Here is a 27962-nt window from a genome sequence, read left to right as displayed (position 1 = left end):
TGGTGTGTTTTGTATTTGTAAATTTGTAAAATTATAATTAATTAAATCAGATTTTTCTTCTTTAAGGTGGTAAATGTAATTGAAAAACTAAATAGAACTAAATGTAAAATAAAATATATTCATTTTGTTAATTCACAAAGGGAAATACCTCTCCAGTGTCTTGTTTCCAAATTTCATTATTTTCGACTTTTCTGTGATTTGCACCGTTTTCTCTGATTACATCATGGGGTATTGTTGCAGGGATAGTGACAAACTAGTAAGATTAGATGGATTAGACAACTAGGACACAATAAACAGATCGATAGATAGACAGACAAGACGATACATGTCACCACAAATGAAACCCACTTGTTCCTCTGCGTCAAAGTCAGTGTTGTACTGGGCCATGTCCTCAGGCGGCCTCTTCTGGACCAGACTACGACACAGCAGCCAGATGGCCAAGCCGGCCACGAACATGCCGATGTCAGGGATGAACACTCGGATGCCGTTCCCCGCGTCTGCACCAATCACACTGAGGACAAACACAGAACATAGGATATGTGTTGACAGAAAGCAGACGCTTGTTTTTTCTATAAGTAAGATCTATTTCAATACGTCCCAGAATTGGGATTTGGCGCAATCTTGAAATCAGAACCCAATGATGGAAAATGGGACAGAGTACAACTCTCTTAACTGTCCATGGACAATCACTTTTAATATGAAACAGTTCTTCTAAGAAATCCCGGGACTTGTGGTTGCTTATAAAGTTCACTTGGACGAGGCCCAGAAATTACTGAGCAGTCGCATGTTTGGATCTGGCCTGGAATATTTGTCACATATCACCCACTATGTCCGTCTCAATCATCCTGCGTCTGTGATTGTTTAGAAAGCGAGACACGGTCCAACAATCTTGAAAAAAAAAGCTTGCGTAAGTTGTCACTGAACATTATTTTCCTTGAATGTGCGTCTGCGTCGGCAAAGGTTGCACTAAAGCTCACAAGAACAGCAGTTTATATCTCTCAGAAAACAATACCTGTTCACATGAACGCATGGGAATCTGCATTCTTTTCCATGACTCAGCTGTTGTTTTAATATGTGTAGTGTTGATCGCTTCAGCTTTTATATGGAGTACCACCCTTTTTAATGAAATCTGGCTCGCTGCATGTAAATGTGAGTGAAATTCCACTTGAAGAAAAAAAAAAAGCCAGGAGGCCATGAGGTATTTTATTTTTATTTTTTTAACCAAACTGTGAAAAACATGTTTACTGCCTTAGAAACTGCATCTGTCGTCTGTGATTAAGTTGGGTGAACAATAAGCTCTTTTGTCCTTCATGAATACATTAAATACATTCACACTTGTCACATTTACTGTTTTACTTAAGATATGATGTGTGCACTTTATCATTTGTATCAACAAATCATTTTGCAGTTCCTACAAATACTAATACTGTGCAAAGTTTTAATGTCATTACACTGATGTGACAGACAACAATATAACAAAACAGCATTGACACTCTCCGAGTAACACCTTCAAAGATCAATAATGTAAAAGACAAAAAACTATCCAAACATTAAAAAACTGTTGCATAATAGACCAATAGGCCAAACTCTACATGGTGTCTTTTTTAATTAAGATTATTTATTTTAAATAATGTTTTAAGTCTCGTGGTCTGCTGTGAGCTAACAAGGCTTTTGTAACTTTTGTTATTTGATTAGTCTGCTCACCTCAAACTAAATACCAAAAGGGTTGTTCAAACAGGAAGCCAAACAGTGGCGGCAAGCTGTTGCCATGACATCAGCAGTAACTTCAGGCTTTGAATGAGTCGCTGGGATGTGTTGGTGCTGCGTGAGGACAGGCTTTATGAGGTGTCATGATTGCATTGTACAATTAAAGCAAATAAAAGTTGTCCTCAAAAATGGCTAACAGGTTTCAAGACCTTTAAAACTCACTTTTATCATCCAAACCAATTTCTATTTCAGTTTTACAACAATCGCACTGCATCCTGTGTTTTGCCGGCAAAGTGTTTTCTTTAGGCTACGTATCATGCTGAGCTCTGAGTGAAACTGTTTACAATAAACAAAACATACTGGCAATTCTGAGGCGCAGGCTCCCAAGCAAAAGCAGACAAAAGTTTGAAGTTTGAGTTGTAAAGCAACTGGTCATTTCAAACTCATTCTGGCCTTGAATGGATACAAAGCTTATAAAAGTTAACAAGTTGAAAACAGGGTGCTAACAAACATGATGGAAAACGCACACCCAGATAAATAGTTACAATCGGCCTCGGGCTGCTGTTTGTGACTTAACTCTCATCAAGGACGTCTTTTTCCGTGTGCTTTATTGTCGTGAGGCTTTGTGCATCCTCACACAGATGAAAGAGATGGAAACCGTCAGAGCCAGACAAGGTTGAGCCAGCAACTTTAATGACCGCTTCTTTCCCCTTGTTTATCATGCGAGAGAATTACAAAAACATCAGCAGTGCTAAGACCTGCCTCAGACTGCAGGCCCAATTACTCACGAGGCTTCAGTGAAAGGATACGACAGCCAAACCGGTCGTAGACCATATAAATATTTGGTATATTTGGAGGATTTGGAAAGGTCAGACTTGAGGGAGCTCAAGGATCTGTCTTGAGTGAGATGGCTTCAAACAGCTGTGATTCCCTTCGTGTCCTATACATCTGACTAATGTGCTGCATTTTCCTCCACACAGGCAGTAAAAGGAGAAAGTATCGGCTCGTGCAGAAAATGCAGCTGTAAACATTGTATATACTGTATATGATCCTCAACACAAACAGGTAAATGCAGGCCGGATAAAATGTTTATGGCTCTACTTCCGCCACTTACAGTATGCTATCCACCGAGGGCTGTTGAGTACTGGAAAAAGGATGTGGCTGAGTTTGGACATTCCCGTACTTAGCAAACCACATCTAACACGATCACGGGGTGTGAGGAGACAAACACAGCAGCTAAAGCTTTGAAGCATAGGCCTGTCAACCGAGTGTCAGGCGTAACTGGGTTTACTGTTCATCAAGAATCCACACAGGGACAAGTCAGCAGCAATCGTACCGCCCGTCAGAGGACGAGCCAGCGCAGCTAAATGCGAAAAGTGGTGTTTAATTGTATTGTGGGGTTGCTATATTAAGGACACTCAGCACAAACAATGCAATGTGCTGCTGAAACACAGAGAAAGAGAGCAACGTGCCTGACCTCCGACGATTGGATCAAAAAAAAATAAACACACTTTTAATGTTCATTTTTAAATTAAAAAGGTGAAATAGGCATGCTTTATTTTTCCATGGTATACATTTTTTTTTTCATCATGTTGCTGACGCTCTTTCTCAACAGCAAACAGCGAATGTCTGAATGCCTTGAAATAAAAAATTGGGGATCAGTGAAAAAAAATGTCATGCTTTCATTTTTTTTCAGTTTGATTGTTTGTTTTACAGAAACATGACAGATTTATATCCTCTGTCTTTACATATATAGAGGATATATATATATTTATATATACAGTTTAAATGTTGACAGTATCATTCATTAGAGTTGCTTTAGTTAGAAAATGTTAAAGTCATCATTATCTTACCTCTCAAAGCCAATTTGTCGGATGGACTTCTCCCACGAGGAACCTGGACAAACACATGAAATCAGTTCATGAATAATTGTATTTATTTAGCAAAGATTATCATCATCTTTAAACAACCCTTTGACATCGGAATCATAAAAACATAAAACGCTGGTTGATTTAAAGATGATCATTCAGGGGTGCAAAAAACATTCAGACATGTATGAAGAGATTATTTCCATCACTGTATCTAGAATATAAAGCTAATAACTATGGCTTGTTTTTCAACAGAGAAACACGTGAATAAAACAGGGTTCAATCATTTTAAGATCCACAACACTTTTTAATTTATTTCAGCAGTCATTTTTAAAACAATACACCATTCTGTGCCAACCGTTTAGATGTCCTATAGGTGTTAAAACAGTGCAGTTAAGACCTCTGAATTGTTTAAGCACAGACTCCTTGAAGTGTTCCTGAACGTCACCCCAGTGCTCAGAAAGAGATTTCCAGGTATTCAAACGGCACACTCAGAAGAAGTGGCCTTTGTTTTTCCTGCCAGAGAAAACAAAACATCGGCTGGGTGACTTGAGGATCTCAACTGAATGACATATCGATATATCCGGCTGTTTTGACGGTGTATTAGGCGGCTAATTAGGTGCTGAGCTGCTGCTGAGGTGACGAAGTTTCTCTTTTATGGAGCGCAGTGGGGAAGAGAGAAGACGTTAAAACACACTTCAGTGACAGCACTGAAAAGAGAAAAAGCCACATCAGATTTATTCGACACTGTGTGAAAACCACTTTTACTATCAGGAGGCTGCTGAGGTTGATAAATGATGTCGCTGAAATTCTGAAAAGCACACGGAGCATTAGGATACATAACAGAAAGAAAAATCCAAAAGATTTGACAGTATGATGATTCAATCTTGCAAATAAAATATAGTGATCACAGCCAGTCACAAATGTGTTTTACAACCACCTAGCTACAGTACCAAGTTAGAAAAAAAAGTACCACCAAAGTGCAATGCCAGTTTTTTTTTTTACTTTAGTTTGGAGAAGCTTTCAACGCAAACCAGGCCTACAAGATAAGAGAGCAAAATGTGACGTGTAGTATCTGTAAGTCACTACGTTTCCAAATCATGTTTCTCCTGAATCCACAATAAATCCAAAAAGCTTGATTTCTCATCACCATATAAGCACCAATTGAAGTAGCAGATAGTTAACTTGAGCTTCATCAAACTGCTGTGAAGTGAAGTGTAAAAGCATGGCCATTATACACAGGCCGTCATCCAATGGGTCAATGTATATTCATTCAGAGGGAACAGGCACTGCTTTACTTTATTGTGATAAACTCAGATTTTTATGAAGTGTTTAATACAAATGCTGAAATCCTGTTAACAATGAAAGTGTGAGTAACTGCACAGCCTTTATGCAACAGGGAGAAATAGAAACAATCTGATGAATGAAACGACTGTTCAAACTAAGATAAAAGTTAAGTTAACGTTTTTCTCCCTAATTACAAACACTAAGTATCCAGTAAAGGAATGAGTCACTCGGCTGGGCACTTTGTCAGAAACAGGAAACAGAGTCTGTTCAATAAAAACAACAATGTACTGTCAGCACAAACCCTGGTGTTTCTTTATCACTCATCAGTGACAACAGTAGCTGCACAGACAGCCGTGCAGATGTTAGGTGTGTTTTGTGGTTGGGGGACATGGAGGTCCAGTCAATCTGTGATGGGAGGAGCTCCCCATGACTAACCTCTGACTTAACCTCTGACCTTCACCCACAGTCCTCCTCCGACTCATCTGTTTAAACACTGAAGGAATCTCTGCACCGCCGCACGTCTACGCCCGTGTTAAAATGCCCGCGGATAAACTGTGAGAGGACTGACCTGATTGTGTCACAACACAAAACAACTGGAAAAGCAAAAACCAGACCTGAAAAACAAAAGCGATTGTGTGGGCCAGTTGACTTCCAGTCAATAACCAAACAGACTCACCAACATGACAGAACCGTAAGCCTGAGCGACACCTTCTTCTAAGCTCTGTAACGTTTACAGATCAACTTGTTTATCAAACTTTACGATTACAATCTGCACACTTTATGCACCTTCATGCACCTTTACCCATGTACCATGCATTTGCACTTTGTATGTTTTGTGTATTGTCTGTGCTTTATCAACTATATGTGACTCTCCCTGCAACCAAACGTACCTACAGCTACAAATACAGTGACCTGAACCTGAATCTTCTCTAACAATACTGTATATTATTATCACATTGACACATGTTTAAAACAAACACAGTGTTCTTATTTACTTCTTAAAGATGATTTATAAAAGGCAAAGTAGAATCACCCCTGTTTTAAGTTCATTACCAGTCACTGCTACATCAGATAGATTCAAACTAAGTAGGCTTTAGTTTCAGATCTGCTCTCTTGTTCCCATTGTCAGAATGTATCTAGAATATCTAACCATGACGGACTCTCTTGAAATGATACTGTCTCTTAAAAAGGCGGATAAAGTTCATTGATTACAAAAGGCCTCTTTTGTCCTTCTCAAGTATAAACTCCACAGACTAAAAGGTCAGCCCTGATGACAACAGGCAACATAAAGTCTGTATTAGTGATATTCAGCGTTCAAACAGCGCTACACTTAACTTCACCCGGCTCAAACTGAGGCTACAGATGTAAGAGGAAACCCATCCTGTGTGTGAAATCATAAATGAGGAATGTTGGGGGTAAAGTTCGGCCAGTCTGATCCTTTCGATGACGAGGGGTGTATTTTGTAATTCTGAAGAGTCTGAACTCAGCGTAGAGGTTTCTGGAAAAGAGTGTGAGAGTTTCTGCCCGTTGAGGTGAGGCGAGGCCGCTTTCCGCCCCAGCTGAGCACCAAAAATACCTGTCCTCAGACTTTATGTGAGCATCATCATAAAACTCCCTTTGTACTTGCTGGGCCGTTAACCTCTCAGCGCAGCATTTCTTTGCACTCCTTCCTCTATCTCTGGGGCCTGACACAAGTTGCCCTTTTCTGCAGCGATGTGAGAAATGCAGCGTTAACAACTCAGCACGTCATCATTATAATCAGGCTATCAGTAAGAGGAAGGAGCATTTAGTATGTGTTTTGTATTTAGAGAGTGCTGGGCAGGATATGTGTGGATAAACGGGTGAATATATGGTTTAATGAAGACTGTCTCTGGGGAACTGGTCACAAAAAAAGCCATTCAACAGGCCGTTTACTCCTTATGAGCTGATGAAATATCCAGCATGTCCGTCAAACACTGTTATAACTTTTTATGGGTTTTTTTTATCCTCCTCGGTTGCCAAATGGGTGGGGGGTTGCCGGTACAGGCAATGACAGTGAAGGCGTTTAGACAATGACAGGAAAGTATTTCAAAAGTCAGCGTCAGTTTTTGTCACTATCTGACAATTTCATTATCAGTATCTGAAACAGAGTGAGCTCCACCCATCTGTTCCTCTTTGATGGTAAACACAAAATGCCTGGAACTGTTAATAAACACAATCCCCAGCTTGTTGAGTCAGCTCAGAAGAATGACAGATGACTCCAAAGGAAGCCGACCCCTGCTCATCTGGTGACCAGCAACCGAACCCGCTTTAACAGCTGGGGGGGGGGGGGGGTAACTTTTCCTTGGAAGGAGTCTCTCATTCGTACTTTTTGCTGCTTTAATGGTTTATTTGGCGAGAGTGAACAGAGGAAATGACATGAAGTTATCTGGAGGGGGGATAACCGCCTACCCGCGCTGGAGGACTCCTTGTTTATTCTTGGCGGCTTAAAGGAAAAGGGTGTCAAGAGGCTGAATACCAGATATAGAAATTTGAGATAAGGCTTTAAGTCAGATTGTTGGGAGTCCGGTCATGGGGACAAAGAGGGATGTTTGACTTCCTTTTTCATATGTAGCCCAAAAATAAACTTAGGGGGAGGACTTCAGGATGTAAAACATCTAACAATGTGTGTATAAATCATCACACCAGGGTTAAATTGAAAGTTTTCTTTGTTTTATGTTGTGCAATAAATGTGGTCAGCAACATGCACTACAAGTCATCGTAGAGGTTCTTTTCTTACTGACTCATTTTTTACTTTTCATTCATAGTCTTCAGTGTCTCTCTGGCTCCATATGAAGTTTTTTTTTTTTTTTAATCAGAGCATGCAATGTTTAATCTCTACACCCTGTGCCTCATTAATTGTGAAATGACAGTCAGGATCCAGCAGCTGTTCATTAGAAGAGGATTCTTGAGCAGCTCGTAGCACAGACAGAGACTTTGCTGTTAAATGTTGCAGATAATGACTCAGGATGGTGGAGCTTTATGGTCACTGTCTGAGACTGCGTCCTGAATGCTTTGACAAACAAAAAGTTCATATCCAGCATTGGGGGAAGATAACATTACGATACCACAGTGATTCTGAGATCAATGATATGACAAATGATATCTGATTGACTGAATGTCTTCAAATACCCCTTAAAAGGTAACGTGCAGGATACATATATTTATTCACTGCAGTTTGTAGTCAGCATCACCTGTTATCATGCTTCACACACCCACTGAACACTCACCTCACCCCACTTCCCTCAGGACGGAGGCATAGAGCACTGAGGTGCAGAAAGGCTCGCCTCGGGAGGAGCCTGATCCCTGCTGTCACAACGGTCCTGAACAAAAGGCCTCGCTGAACAGGCCAGAATGGGAACTCTTGACTGTTGTCTAATTCTGTTTGTTGTGTTATTCTCTGTTTTTCTGCGTATGAATTTTCTTTGGTGGGACTTGTCTGTTGGACAGTAACGGTGCTGTGGAAAAGAATTTCCCCTCGGGGACAATAAAGTCTAAAATCTAAAGTCTTCAACCCTTTACTTCTTTTCACTGTCAACTTCTTTTGAAGATAGAATTAACTTCTGTTCTTGTTTCCCTCATTTATGTCATAAGCGCTACCGGGAGTGGTGACCTGGTGAGTCAAATTGCCAAACAAATCTGTTAAGTGCACCATTTTTTATGAAATAAAATATCAATATTTGGCACCAGTGACATGATAATTGTATCACACAAGTCTGGACAACGATAAATTACCATATTTATAATCCCCCCCCCCCCCCCCCCCCCCCCCCCTTCAGCATGTTTACAACACCAGGTGGAACGGCCAAAAACTGTACTAACCCTTTTCTATTCTTCTCAAAGTGCTTTTTACACCTACCTGTTCCCAACCAATCCACACACTGATGGCAGAGGTTTTAGTGACCATCAGAAGAAACTAATCCCATTCATACACATTCACAAATCCGGGATAAGTGTCTGGCCCGAGGACACAACGGACATGTTGCCACGGGGGGAGCTGGGGATCGGTTGGGAGACGATCGACTCCACCAGCTGAGCCACAGCCGCCCCCTGATGCATACACACAAGTCAATGAACCAGTAATAACTTGACTGGTTTTCTGCTGGTATTTAGTTGAAGTTATTTTGCATTAATAATTTACCTCCATGCAAGTAGTGCGATTAACTACCTTGTAAAAAATACAGTGTAAACAAATTCATCAACAGGCGGATTGATCCTAAACAGATAAATACAGCAGAATGAATAGATTTACAGTTATGGGTTGAGAGATAAGGGTTTAATCTGCCAACATCTGCATCCATAGAGACTGCAGTGCTAAAGATTTCTTAGAGTGAAAATTGAGTCTGCCCTCTCTGAGCGGCTCTGTGTGCCCTGCCTCAGGCGATAAGGTCCGTTCTGCCTCCTGAGCGGAGTTGGCTGTACAACGACTTACTGGCATCAGAAAGAACGAGCCATTAGAACACAAGGTCAGGGTCAGCCCTGTCTAGACACATTCAAATGTTACAGTTTGATACAGTTTCATGAGGAGCCCGAGGCCAACTATTAACACCTTCCAACACTGAGTCAGGAGCTTACAGTGTTTGCTTTACTGGCTGCAAGAATCTCGTTTTTTTTCTACAGCGCCATATGGCACGAGGAAGCTAATTACAATGAGGAATGTGTTAGATTCATAAATCGTCATGATGTGACAAAATGCAATAAGAGTAAGGGTATTTCTAGAAATTATTAGAGAGCATATTTCACCCAGTCCTGCAAATGGGGCATGTCTACACTAAGTTTTTCTGTGTGGAAACTTTCCTGACACTGTGAAAACACCACACGCACACTCTACTGTGCATCGATAGCCCGGGTCAAAGTTCAAACATTAAACAGCCTGTGTGATGGACGGGACACACGTGTGCACACAGGAATACGTAACAACCGAAAAAGTAGAGACCTCACCGTTCTGGTTGAACCTGTGCGAGCTCAAAGCGGATGAAATTATTCCAGAAACGGAAACTCGACACGGATGAAGGTGATGTCAACGGAAGTTAATTAGCCAAATAAATAGAAGACACCAGGATAATGTCAGAAGAAGTTAAGGGAAGAAGCCTAAGCATTTATAAGCATTTTCCATTGTTCATTCACGTATCACACATCTTATTACTTTGTGAATGACCTTTCTACAACAAACACTCTGCTCACTAAAAGTGCTCCTTTCTGTCCTGACTGATCAGTGGAAATGTAGAACCTCCACTGAATCTCATCTTATATGTAGAAAAGGACAAACTGAATCAAGACTGACAGTGACTAAGGGGAATATAATAAAAGCACAGAACATTCCTAATAATGCATAACTCAACCTTTTAGTTTTCCTTTTCCTTTAAATGATAGAAATCAGACTAACATGTTAAAACATTTGCCCTCGGTAAGTAAAGGGGGACTTCCTTCACCCTCTTATATTTTTGAATAATTCGGACTCCAGTTTATTCAAGATTCGGTTCATTGTCACTTCTATAATACACCGTCAGCATCTATGGGAGTGAAATGATTTTCTCCTATTTATAACATAGACATATATAAGAACAAGATGTATGATGTTTGAAAACACTAAAGATTATAGATAAAAGAAGGAGGTCTGCTTTAAATCTTTGAGAATTCACCTGAAACATAATATAAGACTTTTTAAGTGTTTGAATTATAATAGATTAAGCAGACCAAGAGCCCGGGTGGGCAATTTATTTTAGGAAGCACAGAGGTTGAAACTCATTGAAGGAGTCACTATCTAATTCCACAAGCATGGCTCGGAAATGTATCATACAGTACTCTGTGCTCCGATTTCCAGCCATCTCTCTTGTACCAGTCCAGTGGTTAGGCAGTGCATGCTTTTCAGTTTTGCTGGAGAGCCCTTTCAGAAAGGCCTGAATGGAAAAGCTGCCACTTTCAAAATCAGTTTTGAATGAGCTTTAACCCTGTTTTCCAGAGTTTGTAATCCAGGCAACATAATGCTGTTCTCTATTTTATCTTTGGCAAAAAAAAACATTTTGAGGTATCTAATCTACTTTTCAGGAGATATGGGTTGCAAGTGTCACAACTTAACCAATAACAAAATAGAATTTAGAGGATTTTATTGTAGCTTCATTCATCTGAAATGAGTCTGACTCACCAAATAAAGACTGCATGTGAACACAAATGATTTCACACACAAAAAAACCAGACAACTACATCATGATGGATGTGTAAGACTACATCAGTCAACAGGCACCTTCTTCACATCAGTCAAGTGTGCACCTTCTTCATGTATTACTGACTTAGGAGTCTCTTTGGCTTTAACAAATACAATTAAAAAAACTTCATTTAAAGAACTGGGCCACATAGGTTGCGGTGTACTCACAGTTGAAGTCGGAGTTGATGGAGTCCCCTGCCAGGAGGCTGGTGATTGTAATCTGATAGATGATGTGGAGTAGCAGAAAGGACATACTGGTGAAGCAGAGGGACTGCAGCAGACGCCCAGTGTGGCCTGGAGGAGGAAGAGAGCAGCTTCAGTGAGTCCACTAACACCACCACCACCTTCACTACTCCCTTTAAGGATTTCCACATGTTACGTCTATCATTCGTGCACTAAAACACAAGGAAAAGGTTCTTTTTCTAGACTCTGAGAACTCTGTGAAATTCTAACCTTTTCAGAGTCGTTCAGCACAAAGAAGTGCCTCCTAATGGTGATTTTTTTTTTTTTAGTACTCTCAGGGCAGAGCAAGGAGAACAACGAATCATATTCAACACTGAAGTCTGGAGCTGTTTTGAATAAATTTGTAAGAAAGGCAAAGGTGACTGGGAGAGCACCCAGGGGGGATTTTCTGAGGATCACAATATACATCCTGGTTAAGAATTGGCAACACTTCCATGAAGCAAAGTTTATTTCTTTTGAGAAGTCAAATAAACATTCTGGTGGACCGCAGGACCTCTAAGTCTCTAATTCGTCATAGGAGGAGAAACAACATGAGCTCTTCTATACCTGATTTGATTCTCTGGTGTCTGGCTTTGGTGGCTGATCATGTTCGCAAGAAAAACCGTCACTGTCCCAAGACTGTCAGAGCAACATTCACTGAAGTTCCTGCCAGGTCCAGTGTCTTTCTTTAATTTAGATAAGACTACAGCTGTCAGTGGACATTACAGATCCTGGGAGGGATGGATGAGAGCACTCTGAGGAGCTGCCACAGCTGTTCCACACATGGTTGTTTTATAGGGCACCTACAGGTATTTGGGATAATTTCAGTAGTTGTTATGGGGATAGTTCTCTACAGTAGGAATTCTCGGACCCCCTCTTATTGGGAAATTGAACGTGTTTGTCCTCAGGGAAGAACGCGCTTGGTGAGACTCCTGTTCTTTGAGGAGGTGATGACAGAAATGCCCTGAAGGAGTGAATTGTCCCACATATCTACACACTTTGGTCCACTGGTTCCTCTCAGGGCAACAACTCCACCTCATTAAATTTACTGCATCCTTGCAGGGGAACATAGAACAGTTTTATGATTGTATATGACACAATATCCTGGCCGAGGTAAAGCACCGCTGCTGTCCCAGGGCTTCATCGAATTTGTGCAAGAATTGACCACAGCAGGCAAATTAAATACTGAAGTGAAAACAATTTGTGCTAATTTCCCATTGCAAGTCCCTCGGCTTTTACAAAAAAAAAGGAAAAGAATGCTTGTAATTATGAGGTATGAAAACTGTTAGCGAGCTTCTGAGTCCAAATTTGTCCTAATCTTCTCTGCACAACACAACTGATGTGGCTTTTTTCCTGCTCTTTCCTATCTGTAATAAAGCATTTGTGTTGTGCGACGGCCATCTGTGACTGTAGTCCCACACTCATCTTAAAAAGTGCTGTCCCATTGGAACCTTTTCAAAACGCTTCTCAAACAGAGGGCATTGTTTAGTTTTCACCGTTGCTCCTTTTTTCCCTAATCAATCAGATAATTGTTTCCATGACAACATTTAGATTTGATTTGACTACATAACGCTTGCCAAATCACAGTGTCAGAGGGGGCCAGTGAAAAGTTTTCAGAATCACATCGCATCTTTATGCCAATTATGTGCTCACATAAAACATTTTGATTGCAATGTTTTGTTTTGTTTACTTCAGTGTTCTTACAAAGAAAGAGAAATTAGACTAAAACAAGGACATCTAGCAGGATATCCAGAGAGCTTAGACATCTGCGACAGCTTATAGTAAAGTCCTTGCAACAACTCAAATCTGTAACGGCTGACGACTCTCACATATTTTGGAATCGTCATGTAATTCAACTTTATTGGTCAGAGATAATAACAAACGTCAAATCAGTACAGAGATTTGGTAGTTTTGGTACTATTTATTGAGGGAACATATAACAATCACATTTAAAGCCCAGGACAAGTACCTTCTGAAAATACAAAAAAGCAATAAACAAGAAGTGGATGAACAAGGGAACCACCAACCGAAGGTGAATAGGCAACAATTGTAAAGGGAGTGTATGATATGGAGAAATTGATCTTTTCCTTAAAGGTCACATATTATACTCCTTTTCAACCAGTTTACATACGTCTCAGAGTTCCCCAAAACATACAGTATCTGTGAAGTTTCTAGTTCTAAATCCACTCTGATCCTGTATTTGATCATGCCTATAAAGCCCTCTATTTCAGCCCTGCTCAGAACAGGCTGTTTCTGTGTCTGTACCTTTAAATGTAAATGAGCGTTGTTTGACGCCCATCTCCAGAATGGCTCTACCTTTCTCACTCCATGCCCTATTGTTTACGGTGGAAAGGCTGACTCAGAGGGCAGAACAAACACCTAGCTGTGGGAGTGTCACCCACCTGGGGGAGGGGTTACTGCCCTTTGTGATGTCACGAAGGGAAAATCTCCAATCCGCCTGTTTGAGCACACGTTTTCTAAAAAGTAGAGCAGGCAAAAGACGGAGAGGGTGGACTTTTCTCGTAATTGAGGGTTTTATGGACGGGCTAGGGACACATATTAAAGTGCGTTTGTATAACATGTGACCTTTAAGACTCTGTTAAGATACCATATGTAGGTATTGATCTAAAAGGGTAAAATATATGAACACTGCAATTACATAGAAATGAAATATCCTTTAAATACCTTCCTCACCTTTTCTTTTCTATTCTCCTGTTTACTGTAATTTACTCATGGAGTACATTGGTTTTAATGTAAATGTACTATGTTGAGGTCTCCTATAACATAACATGTCTGCATACTTTTTAAATCTCCCTGAAGATCAGATGTTCTCAGTATAAACTTGAGGTAATCCGGCCTCCCCAGCCTCTCTTCATGCTCTGGACTACTGGGATAATAACCTTTAACTGTCTGATCAGTTGTGCTTGTTTGTTTGTTTGTTGTTAATAAACAAAAACTCAATTCAGCCAACACATCTGGGTATTTTCACCAGTGCCAAGATGTGTTTGCAGATATGGTTGAGCCTGGCTAAAGCATCAGAATATCAACTATCTATTCAGTAGTACTGTCATTTGCTTGGACTGAAATAACCACGTAAACAATCTGGGATGTATAAATATTTGTTTTCTGTCAAATTTTCTCAAATTTGCTTGAGGACGCGTGGATCTGGATTTGGTTTAAAGTTAACTGTGTTCTTCCACCAAGTTTGGTCTCCTTATTGCACAAGTTGTTCAAAGAGATACATTTATACAACGACTTTATAAACAGAATAACAATGAAAACCCTGACATGTCTTTACACAAGTCAAGTGAATTTAGAACCGTGATGCCGTCATCTGATTATTATTTTTTTTTATGTCTAAACAAAATCAGAAAGATCGGCTTGTTTTAAAGCTGATTGGTTCAAATCCAGACACCCTCTGATAAGAGTTCTACGAGCTTAAACATAAACCTGATCAATCTTCCGTTACATAAATCATTTATTTAAATTCATGAAACAGTACTAAGACACTCAGGGACATTGTCGTGTCAGTTCCCATTCAACGAGGCATGTAGCACCCACCCTGTAAAGACTCTTAAAATCCCTGCATCGCATTTGAGAACAGGAGTTTGGATTTAGTTTAACTCTGCTGAGAATTGAATGCCTTCAGCTGGATGTGGAGCCAATTACTGCAAATAAGACATTAGAGAGTAAAAAGAAAATAAAAACAGGTTGCATAAGATATTCTTTGTCTCCAGTTAGGCTTGGGAGGCTTGTTTATGGACGTATCCTCGGGCACACTGCGCTGCTGTGGCTTTTTAAAGAAAATGACTACTAATGAATTATTCATGTTCAGCATTTGGTTTAAATTAACTTTACAAATTTGACTGCCACGTGTTCGAAGACAAAATGAAACAGACCATCAAAACAAATCACTGAATTAACTAAATCCTGTGTCTAAATTCCTTGTAAAACAACTCAGATATGTGCTGTGTGTTTCTTTTCTGTCCTTTTTTTAAGTTAATGCTGTCAGTGTAACAAATGAATGTCTTCATTTGGTTTTCATACATGAGACTAATCATTTTAAATGACAGACACTGAAGGTGTGACTCTACAGATTATGATGATCTGCTCAAGTTTCTAAACACTACATAATTAATACAATGTAGTAATAACTTTAAACAGCTTTTTCATAACACATTTAAACAGTGTGAAGTTTAAATGTCACATATTATGCAAAATGCACTTTACCAGGTTTGTCAGAGACTAATATGTGTCCCTAGCCTGTTTATACACCCCCCAATTATGAGAAAAGTCCATCCTCTCCGTCTTTTGCCTGCTCCACTTTTCAGAAAATGTGTGCTCAAACAGGCCGTTTGGAGATCTTCCCTTCATGACATCACAAAGGGCAGTAGCCCCTCCCCCAGGTGGGTGACACTCCCACAGCTAAGTGTTTGTTCTGCCCTCTGAGTCTGCCTTCTTACTGTAAACAGTAGGGCATGGAGCGAGAGGCGTGGCCAGACACAGTTTACTTACATTTAAAGGTACAGACACATAAACAGCCTGTTATGAGCAGGGCTGAAATAGAGGGGTTTATAGGCTTGATCAAATACAGGATTGGGGTGGATTTATAACAAGAAATTTCACAGACATTTTTGGGACGCTCTCAGACTTTTTTTTGACTTGTTGAAAAGGATCATATGTGAACTTTAATGGCTGCTGATCTTTTACAGTTGATATTTTAGCAGTGTTATCACCATCATCCTAATCCTGTGGAATCCTAACATTGAAAACGTAATCCTGATACTGAGCCCCTGCTCACTGAATCAGACATACTGTGGCTCTATCAGCCTGAAGTTCTCCTGTTTGATGACAGACAGCTGAGCCATACAGATGTGACTCTATAGAGGATATCTCATACTATCTCCGCCTGTGGTCATTTACATGTTAATTACACTTATTTAAGGGTTTTGCTTGATTACTGTGTTGCAGGAGACATTGAGTTTTGATCCTTCATCGAGTTCATTATTTTGTTTTGGTCAATGCTTCATATTACAGCCTGGAAGACACAGCATAGCTCTTCCCAGTTTACTGTGATATGTTTAGTTGTTATGTATGTGGATACACTGAAACCTTTTCTTTGTAATGACAGAAATAAATAAACTTAAGGCATGGAACATTAGAGGGGAGGCTGGGACACTGTTCTACTGATTTGATCCCCTTTAGATCACCATTTAATAACATTTGCATGCTGTCTCGTTCAAATTTTATGGAAGTGATGAATGGCTGAGCATGCTAACCCTTAGACAGAGATGACAAAAATCAATCTGTTATCATGACAGGTCAGCAAGTTTTTCTTACTTTTATTGCAAATGATATTCATCAGAAATAAGGAGTACATTCAACTGTACATCCATCACGGTATACTTGGTTCGAGATCAGATGAACTAGATACTCGTTTCAGGCAAAGTCGTTATTCTTGCGGCATATTGTCTTCTCTCAAGATTGCAGCATTTAAACATTATTACAAGCACTCAAGGCGTCCATTAAATACACCTGAAAGCATTGACATTTTTAATTATAAACTAGCCTTTAAGTAATTTGTTAGATACAGTGATCACTTTCCCTCTGCTGGTTTCATTATAAAATCTTTGCCACCTTTCAGGCCAATAAACACGTCTTCAAGGAGAGCCCCAGCCTGCTGCTCAGGAGACTCCTGCACCGTGCTTTCTGCTGAGCGATCTGCAAAAACGTTGAGTATAATTGCATTCATTTCTGCAATCTCATCTCTACATGCAGATTTTAGTGAACTACTCTGAACCAGTAGGAATTAGAACAACCTCAAGAGAAGGGCCATGAACAGCTGTTCACTTCAAAGACAAAGAGTCTCTTATGGCCTCCGTTTAAAATGCAGAACCTGAAAAAAAATACGATGATTAACAAAAAAGAAAATGTAAATAACAGCGATACTTGTCAAAATACTGAAAAACATACATTTGACATCAGCTTGATTGATTTAATTCTGTACGTCACTTAATTTACGGCAACACTAAATATGACATGATGAGATTAAAGCCTGGAGCCTTTTTTTAATTGGACAATGAAGATTTATGTACAACTTAATCTTCAATTATTTTAGGATTAACAAGTCACCCCTTTATTATTTTATCTTACTAGACATTTGTTTGAAACTTTGTCGTGATCAAAGTATGTATTTTTAAGTTGTCCGCATGGAACTTTCTCCAAAATGACTTGAAAGTGGCGGATCTCATTTCGCTCGAAGCCTTTGGCTCGATCTTAAAAGATAAAAAAAGGCGAGACAATTGGACAGTGCCCGATGTGTTTCTGAATTGTTGTAATCTGTGATCAAGATTCTGCATTTTATCTGTAAATCAATCTGCACATTGTAAATTGTTGTTCTCTCTTAACTTCTGTTCGTAAGCTGTCTCTTAATCATGAAATGCTTTTTATGACGTGCTGCTGCCCTCCTGGCCAGGTCACCCTCATGAAAGAGATCCAGATCTCAATGGGTTATTTACCTGGTTAAATAAAGGTTAAATAAAAATGAAAAGTTTACACACTGATACATTGGTGGGGTCTGAAGTATAACTGGATCATCCTAGAATCCGAGAGGGTTTTTGTACTCATGTTAAACCCTAACCACATTTCTGGATCTTACGCAGCAGAAAGTTTTAATAATTCACACATAAACAGACAAACAATTGTTAACCCCCCTCAGATGTAACTGATCTCCTGTGTGGTTTCAGCTCTTGGGACAAGTTGGATCTGCGTACACAGATCTGCAAATCTCTTTTCTTTTTACACTTTCGCAGATCCTCCTGAGACGTTGTGTTCACTAGAATGGGACTTGAATGGTGGACAGAAAACCCCAAAAACGAGTATGTCACCGTCCACAGCTGATTCTGCCAGGAACGTAAAAATGTTGAACCATTTTGATTTGTCATGTTTAGTGAGGGTTTAAGTATCATACATTGAAGCCTTACTATATCATCTTTATTATGGGGGACAGGACATTTAAGCTGAAGGCCAATGTCATGTTTTAGACTCAGAGGATTTAACAAATACCATTTCAATTCTTACTTCGCCGTCCAACCACGTTCGACGTCAGCAGCTATCATGAACACTGAGCTTTCCTAGAAGACTTCTCTCTTTAACTATTGATGAGAGTGTAAGTGGTCCACTCTGCGCTCCCTCCTCTCCCTCTCTTCCTCCTTTACTTCCTGATTGTTATTTCAGCTGCAGACGAGCAGAGACAGCCTCTCGGTCTGGATGCTGCTCCTTCCCCACCGATATGGCTCTATGTATTATTAAACACTGCATGTGGTCTCCTACAGAAACCCACATTATGTTTAGTATTTTTTGTGGGGAGGGGGGAGGGGGGAGGGCGTGAAGGCGCGGTTGAAGCTGACGACCGCAATTCCCACATTCATCACCTGTAAGAAGAACAGCCACCTCTCTCAGTCGCTTCTCATAAACCTCAGAGGTTCATGGTGATTTATGTTCCTTTCAAGGCGGCGCAAAGAGATGACGAGGAAGCTAATTCACCGGATTTGAATTTACTAAACTCTTTTCTGAACCAAAATATTAAAGAGCTCTCAAGCCACAGCTTTTCACATCCAGTGGACAAACTAATAACGCTTGTCAAATCTACTCAGATCATTGTGTTAAGAAATCAGACCCATTTAAAGAACCGACAGAGCCTTCAGAGCAACTGAAGTGGTGAGCTATTATCAAGAACAGACCCTTTTCTATGAAGGATATTTCATGCTCTATATTGGGTTTCTTTTCTCAACTGTCAAGCTTGTGTGTTCAAGTGTTTTTTTTTATCAATTAAACGGGTAAAAATAACAAAACTGAAGTCGAAAATGTTAATTTTTATCAAGTGGACATCAGATCTGGCCCTTGTGGATCACGTCTTTCTATCTCAGATTTTGCCGGCGTTGAATCATTTTATATTATTATTACAGATGGACTCGTGCCCGTACAAACCGATATTACCTTTCATGGACTGAACTATGCGCCAAATCCATCACGATTTCAAGGAGTTTCAAGCCCCCCAGAGGAGGGCTGGTTTACATTACAGGGAACAATATTACAATTCAAAGTCAAGGCTTTTGGGAAACAGTCAAGATTCTGCAGGCGACGGACAGAAAGTCAAAGAAATGTTGAAGATTTAAAGAGAGCGGCTGAAAAGATCTTACCCCGCATTGTTGTGTCTGTGGGCTCTGGGAAGAGTGGAATAAGCAGGAGGTAGATGAGGTAGACGAAGGACAGGACATTGTACCTGAACAGGCAAGCTGCAGGGAGAAAGAACAATGAACAGTGATATTGATATTAAAAAGAACAATAATAAGATAATAATAATGAATTATATTGTACATTCTGCAGTGTCTTCTGTATGTGTGCATTACATAATGTTTAGCAAGAAGTGACAAAGCTTCACAGGAGCCGTCAGTGAGATAAACCAAACACAGATTTGTGAGAAACACACGTGGTGAAGCTCATTAAAAATGTTCCTGGTGAAGGAAATCTGGTTGTAATAAAAAGACAGAACATTCCCCAAACCAAACTTTACACTCACAAGCCTAATTATCTGATCATCTGGCCCGGGTCAGACAAAGAGCCCGAGCTTAATACAGTCATTCAGCGGGACTGACGTTTGTTTTGAAGCACAGTAATCACCAGACAGTGCGAGGGTGTTAAGAGAGAGGGGATCGACTGACTGAGCCGGCTGCGGTCAGCTCCTCCTCATACAGTGAAGCGTCAAGTCATTTGTGAGGATCTTATTTCTTTATAGTACTCGTGGTGTTGCACGCTTTGTGAGAATAATTGATGCTAGATCATGTTTTTTTGATAAAACTGTAAAAAAAAATCAAAATCCCTGGTGTCATGAACCAGATGCTGATGAAATGCATGATGTAGCCTAGTGCTGAGTTTAGAAAACAGGAAGGTGACTTTTAGAGGCCACACACACACACACACACACACACACACACACACACACGGAGCAAAACCAGATTAAAATGCCATGATCAGGTGCCTGAAAAGAATTAAGTATTCAGTTTAATTATTTATGATCGAAGACTAAAATTAGATTCAACATCCATTTCTGATCCATTTTAAGCTCGCTAAAACACTGTTGTTGTTTTTTTGCGTAATTGTTTAAAGTCATTCAGTTCATGTGTGTCAGGAACCTTACATGAACCTTAGGTAATCAGTAAAACTATAAACATCTCAATATTTCTTGTGAGTTCTTCGGTGATAAATAAACAATGTGTTCTTATCTTAATAAATGACAACTATGTAGATATTCAGGTGAGTTGAGATCCAACACCTATCTAAAAGGATGTCCTATTTTTCTTTTAATGTTTTCATTTCAAACTGAATTTATTTGAAAGTTTAAACAGTGTGATCCGATTTCATACTTTCTTTCTGTAGAAGCAGACTGAAGGGGTTTTCTGGCACAATTTCACTAACTTCCAGGGCGCGTGGTGAATCAGACGCTTCATGAAAGGCTTGAAAGGGTCAAAAAGCTGCAGCAACACTTGTAGTTTAAATAACTTTATTAGGCCGACATGTTTCAGCTCGTGGTCTTCACCGGGGTCGTACTTTTCTCCTGACAATGAGCTCAAATGATAAATCATTTAACCGTGAACCATAACCAATGTTTTTATCAGAGTCAATCTCTGTAATTTGATTTGTCTTTTTCAACTTAAAACTAATTTTATTTCTACTGTAACATTTTTCATTATTATAATATTTATTATTATTATTATTAAATCCTTTTTAAATTATCATCTCATAACCTATTTCTTGTTTAAATTCTTCATCATTTTAACGCTTGTCGTCAAATGTCCCTTCCTACGTCTTGTCTGTTGTTTCTGTGTGATGCACTTCAGGCTGCACTCATATTAAAGGTCTTTACGATCTGAATAGGACTGAGATGGTGAACAAATATCAATTTTAAGCGGTAATGAAAATAAGCAGTTTCTTTTAAATTCACTAAAAGAAAAATCTAACACACAGTTTCAGTATTAAGGATGTGTCACACTGAATTATGTAACTACACACTCACCCTTTCCCAAACACTCCCTCTTTACACACACACACACACACACACACACACACACACACACACACACACACACCCGGTCCAGGCCCATGAAGGAAGTCTTTTGAGCTCATGATGAAAGTTAAAACGCTTAAGTGCAAACATGACTTCCAAAAACCATTAATTGATGTATTGATCCCCACACGCCTCATTTCCCCGAGTCAGCGTGACCGTCAGCTCTGACCGCTGCTTTTACCAGTTAAACGGCTCCCATCACCCGCTGACTGAACATCAATTAACGCATCCAAAATGAGCCACACTGATGTAACACTTACCCGTTTCACCACTAAAGCCCATTTTGTGTCTTTTTAACAACCTGTGTGCTTTTAACAGCTGTCAGATCAACTCGTGTTTCACATGAAGCGTACTGTACAACTTGAGTTTTTCAGGCTTTTCTCAGCCACGCACAAAATATGTGATAAGCTCCGGGCCTGCAATTTCTCACATTTCTTTGAACATTTATAGGTCAGGAGGTAGTTCAGCAGGGGCGGGAAAAGACGAACACAGAAACCTTGTACAAAATGCGGACACACAGTCTGACCTCCCAAATATCTCTACGCGGTTAAATCAACACGTACAGAGTTTATAACCCGGCCGCGTGAGTTACCGTCTGAGTCACAGAGATCAACTACTGGTCTTGAGCTTCTGAAAAATTACACTTAAATGCTGAAAATGGGGCCTTTTATTTATCTTCGGAAATTCAATGGGCCTATTCATTGACATTTGACTTGGCCCCGACTTTTCCCTCGCTGCAGCCCTTCACAGTGAGTGAACCACCTTGTTTCCTCTGCACTCAGATGCACACTAATGAAACCAACAGTAGTTAATAAATGTTATGGTGGTGTCAACTTTGAGAAAACCACCGACAATTTATCCACCCAATAATGTTTGATGCATGCAAGACTGCTTGATAAGTCAGAAAGTCCAGGTAAAAATGTTAAACTCACACACTTTCATCAAAGTTTTATCGATTTTGGGTCATTTTTTCAACACTTTGGGATTGGAAACATAAAGCTATATGGGGGGACTGACAAGGCAATGACTCAGGGGTTTTTTCTATCTCAGCCCAGGCCATTTCATCATTGTTAAATGTGGCATAAAATAAGCCTTAAGCTTGCCTATTTCACCCAAGTTGGCAGTCTGAAGCCTGCTGCCCCCCATTATTCATCTGCTCAGATAGAAATCTATAAAAGTCCCCTTTTATCTGTACTGCAAAGAGGTACAGATAATCTATCTGTATCTGCATGGCTCTGCTCCAGCTGGTAGCCTGCAGACAGTCGACCGCAGTCTTCCTGGCCGTTTTCCTTTTCTCTGTATGACTCACCATCTGAGGATTTTTACACGAAGAATGAAAATAAACTGCCGTTGTTTTCAGACATCAGATTACTGCAAAAACTCCCCAATCACATCTGAACCGAGCCTTTGTCTCTCCTCGAAAAACCTGCTATTACAGCAACACAAGCCTAATCACAAGAGAGCAGAAAGCCCGTATAAAATGTGAAATAAAGTCAAACTGACCTCAGAGTTGCAGCCTAAAAACATAAATGTCATGAAATGAGATAAGGTGGTGCAGTGCCTGGCCAGACCGAGCACCGGGAGATAACTGAGGAATTCAAACCCTCTGAAGAAAATAATAAAGCAAATACCACATGAATGCAACCACTGAACAGAAAATTGCTGTTTTAAACGGAGCATTAAATCTGAAAGTAGGTTGTTGAAGAAAGATTAAAAGTTGTTCAGTACCAATAGGCCTACTCATTTTAACTAGCCTTTAAAAACTTCTTACTGGCTTAAAACAAAGCTCCAAGGTTTGTCAGACAATAAATACACTATGGAAGAAAATAAAGTGTAAGTATTATGGTAAATACTGTTGCTATAGTGACAGTGGCATTATTGAAGCAAAAAGAAGTCATAGAGCTAAATGTTCACTTTCTTGTAGCTAGTTACTCGCACAAGCTACTAGTAGCAGAAAAAATATATATTAAGGCTTTTATGGCAATTTGTGTGTCTGAAATTGGGGAAAATTGTGATTTATAGTTTATGAGTTTATTTTTCCACTTGTTTGTGTTTTTTATACATATTTCAGGTAGACTCGCTTAGCTTGCTGCCTCGCTACCAAAGACAACCAACATTGAACAAACGGGATACTATAAGGCTGCAGGTTTTCACTGAAGTGTTTTAGACTAAGGCTGAAGACCAATTGAAATCAAAATTCTTCATCTGAAATGTACTCACGATCTTGAATCCTCCTAAAGCGTATATGTGTTTCTCTTCTTCTCTGACTGTTAACGCTGGAGGTCTAAATAAACTCCTGACAGCAGGTGCAAGATGAAATAATAAGCAGGTGCAACTGGATTTTCTTTTATCGATTTATGTTCTACAATAAAAAAACAAATTCGGTAAATTCACAACCTGAAGATTTATTTTTTTGTGTTTATTTTTGGACTAGTTGTCTTTATTTGATAGGACAGTGGATAGAGGAAATCAGGATTTGTGGACAATAACCGTATGTTCCCTACATGAAGCGTGACCGAACCACTAGGCCATCTGCGCTCCCTGAAATATTGTTTTTATCCCATGCATAAGCCTCCTTGAACCTGTTGTCAGGATTATTTTACCTAATCTTTCCTTTTTGTTGTGTCTATTCTATTGTCTAATATAAGCAGTTAAAAGGTTAAAATGCCCATTTGACATTTGTTTCTAAATTATTTTTGAGTGAAACAAAGTAAAATTCAGACTAAATAATCATTTTACATAATGAAATAAACCAAAACTAACTTTGTGACATAATTTACACCTCCAAATTGCCATTCTAGTTGCTGATGGTCACCTTTGCTTTTGTAAATCATATAGAGGATTTACGGAGGAATCAGTATTCAGTTCAGTCTGTTTCATAATGGCTAACAACTCCTCACAGGAGCTTAAACACATCTTCTGTGGGTTGCTTGTTAAAGCTATCATAGAGCTAACAGATAACCGATATGTTTTGTACATGACCACATCCTGGCACCAAATGTTATAGACTCAAAATGTGTATTACAACAAAGAGCAATGGAGACAAATCTAAAGCATAATGATTGTTCTCAAAAGCATCTCTGACTCGTTCCTATTCAGTAACTCGGCTGCTACAACCTGCCTGACTCCACCCATCTGACCTGCTACTCAGTCTGTTACATTCACGCCACAAGTTTGATATCTGCTGCAAGTACATGCTTATAATCAAATTCACACTCCAAACTCTGCCAGTAAACACAGCAGCGTGTTTGATCAGCGTAATGTAGCTGTGTGTGTGTGTGTGTGTGTGTGTGTGTGTGTGTGTGTGTGTGTGTGTGTGTGTCTCTATGTGTGTGGCAGGAGAGGGACTGTGTACACATGGGCCCAGCAGTTTCTATGCTTTTCAAAAGAGGTGCTGTCAGATGGCTAACAGGAAACACAGACGATGTAACGTCAGCAGACAAGTCTTTCACTGGGACAGAAGACGAGAGCGACGATGTGCAACAACTACTGAACATATACAGGAAAGGTGATGTAGGTGTTTGGAGTCAGATGACATCTGCAGTGCTGCAGTGTGCCTTCTCTGTGTTTATTCCAACATGGAGAGCCCAGTAAATGTACTTTCCCTGTTCTCTTTTCTTGCAAAAAAAGTCCAAAACAAGAGAGTGAAAATAAATATATCTTTAAATTATGTCCAGGCCAAAAATATGACAAAAAACTAAAGGAAAAATAAACTATGCTGTTCGTAAGCTAATAGCTTGTTGGGTAAAGATTTACTTTATGAAGTTTTAACTAAGGTGAGACTTTTCACTGTCTCACAGAAACAATGAGGAAATCATCAGCTGCTGACCATCAGGTCATTCTCATGACAGAGGTACCTTTCTCTCATCCGTCAGTTCCTATGTAGCTTCATCATTTCCCACTTTACATTTCCTCCATCCTGTCCGTTACAGCGTGCAGCCACAGTAAATGACGAGTGCTCATTTGCACTTTGAAAAAAACATCAAATATTAAAGGTATGTTTACGATAAAAGGGGAAGGCAATTCTTTTCTCCCTCACAACCGCATTATTAATTCATACTGTTAAAACGACTTTCCACGAATTAATGGAGACAATGCATGCGCCTCACCATTGCTTTTGGAAATAAAGCAGGCGTCGGGCTGTCAAGTGATGCATTATGGCGGTACTGAGTGGGTCTTATCTATAGAAAGCATGCTGTTAGCTGTAAAAGTACCTCAACCTCAGAAGTCTGACACAGACACCACAGAAGTCGTTAGACGCTAAACATTTTTCATTTGTGGTTCACCACGGAATGACTGCTTACGACACAAAGTAAACTGCATTTAATAGAGTCTGCATCAAAGGTGTGATCATAGCGAGAGCTTCGTTTTCAGAAGCACTTAATCAGGACTTAATTGTGTGCCTTCTTCTTCTCCTTCTTCTTCTTCTTCAACGCAACAACTAAGCTGTCAAAGATCAGACATTGACAGTCTGTCTCGAGGTGCCAAAAGTCACCCCTGAGTCCAAATAAGCTGCCAACTTTGATCCTCTTAAATCAGCATAGCAAAAGAGTGAATCAAACCAAACAGCATCTGTGCACAGCGCTTTTCTTAACAAACGTACAAATGCTGTAAACAAACCAGAAAACTGCACCGCTGACTGCAACTCCGAGGAATGTGAAGCCACACAAGACATTTACAGAAGCTCTAACATCATAACTGTTTATCAATGGGCATGAGTGTCCTGTCAGCAGCTAAACAATCAATAACAACATTGATGATTCATTCAAACATATAGATCTGACGACATCAATTCATCTGAAATAATCCAATGGTAATGTAATGGAAATGTAACTGCAGTTCGATTCCCTGTTTCCTGACAGTGAAGAATAGTTTCTGTTTGTGTTCCGAGAAGAACGCAAGAAAACAATTAACTGGTTTGTGATTTGATTATTCTCATGTTTCAGACTTTCAAAACAAGAAGATGCACTGACTATCTGTCCGATTTTAAATTGTTACACATTTATAGAATACGCCATTCAATTCAGACTTCATCACAGACTCAAGGTCAAGTTAAAACGGAGACACAAGCACGATGCAGAGTGGAGGGACTCACAAACGTGGGTTTTAAAGCACACTTCTGCAGTGACTAAGCTCTGCTGTGTTTCTTTACATCCAGTAAAAAGGTGACAGCCGGGTGAAAAATAATGCTGCTGCACAACTTTTTTCTGGATCGCTAAAATGATACATCACCGTGCAGCTGTCACTGTTTTTTGGACTCAATATAAAAGTGTACAGACTTCTGCAGGGAGGAGGGCGATGTGTGACCTCCAGCATCACGAGGTCAATCCAAAAGCCAAAAAGAAAATCATCTTCATCTCCACACAAGCATCAATAAGATATCAGTCTTAAGGATAATGCTAAATCACTATGTTTGTTATGGTTCACATCAGATTCATAAAATGTCACAGAGTTGTGAGAGTGTAAAAAAAAAAAAAAAGATAATTTAATTTGGCCTTTCATTTGGATCTTTCATAAAGAAAGTCTGAAACAAAGAGTCACACAACTTCCCCAAACGTAAACGTATTATGAAGTGATAATAGTTTAAGATAAGCTTTAAATTAAACAATCTGGTTAATTTAGACCTCCGTGAGCTCACATAGCAGCATGGGATAATTATGATGCGTAAAAAGTGGAGATTGAATAAAAACTCACCAGCTGTAAGACACACTGGCAGCAGCAACCTGAAGATCAGCCCGCACACCACCTCAGAGGCCATGGCTCCGGCTTGAATCCAGGTAAAAGAAGCCGAGGATCGTCTCCCTAAGGTTTCTCTTGCATCCCAATCTCCCTCTCTCTGTCAAATCCCAGTTGACATCAGACTGGTGCGCTCCTCTAAGCGGCCACATCAGCTCTCCCCTGCTGTCACCTGGACTCCGGTGGTTATTCCACAGGGAGATGACATACCAAGGATCACCACAGCAGGCATGTCACGGGTAGGTAAAGTCACCGTGATGGCTGAGTTGCTCAAAGAGTCAAGTTGTCGCCACAGAAACTCAGGTGCGCAACCCGCTGCGCCTGAAAAGCGCGTTAAAAAAAAACAGAAGAAAAAGAAGTCAACAAGTCCTCAAGTCCAATTAACCTCCTTTTTTTTTATAGCAAACCCCCTTTCAAGAAAAGTGTTTAAAACGTTTGGAAGTTTAATTTCACTTCTTTGCGATGAAGCGTCACAGGAGCTCTCGGAATAGCTGGGATATTCACCCTTCCCGTTATATCCCCTTGCTGAAATTTGACTTTCTGACTTCTGGTGTGGTTTGTATCAGCCAACTGGAGGCTACGGGACAAGCACGTGATTGGCATCTGAATTAACCAATCAGAAGTCTTCGTCTGGTAACTGGTCCAGCCCACAATGATAATTGAAAGCAAGAGGTAGGACAGCAGAAGTGAAAAAAAACTGGTTTTAAGAGGTAACGTGTCCAGTATTCGCACCTTTATTTTATTTCTTGAATTATTTCTTTTGCATATTAAACGGCCTATTTAAGGCTACAAA

The 27962-nt window shown here is 39.9% G+C and overlaps 1 protein-coding gene across 1 annotated transcript in view; it reads right to left on the bottom strand.

Annotated features, from left to right (window-relative positions):
- The window catches only part of LOC132979408 (piezo-type mechanosensitive ion channel component 2), an 88051-nt gene extending 60358 nt beyond the window's left edge, over nucleotides 1-27693 (bottom strand). Inside the window, exons 1-5 of the mRNA XM_061045172.1 lie at nucleotides 27128-27693; nucleotides 19509-19604; nucleotides 11254-11379; nucleotides 3561-3603; nucleotides 349-511 (exon numbers count right to left, since the gene is read on the bottom strand). Coding sequence (XP_060901155.1) covers nucleotides 349-511; nucleotides 3561-3603; nucleotides 11254-11379; nucleotides 19509-19604; nucleotides 27128-27191 — 492 coding nt within the window. The 5' untranslated portion in view covers nucleotides 27192-27693. The remainder of the gene's footprint in view (nucleotides 1-348; nucleotides 512-3560; nucleotides 3604-11253; nucleotides 11380-19508; nucleotides 19605-27127) is intronic.
- Between the last annotated feature and the right edge of the window lie 269 nt (nucleotides 27694-27962).

The sequence above is a fragment of the Labrus mixtus genome, chromosome 8 (assembly GCF_963584025.1).
Source record: "Labrus mixtus chromosome 8, fLabMix1.1, whole genome shotgun sequence".
NCBI lineage: Eukaryota > Metazoa > Chordata > Actinopteri > Labriformes > Labridae > Labrus > Labrus mixtus.
Note: the sequence above shows the minus strand (reverse complement) of the source record. Positions and strands in the feature narration are given on the sequence as shown.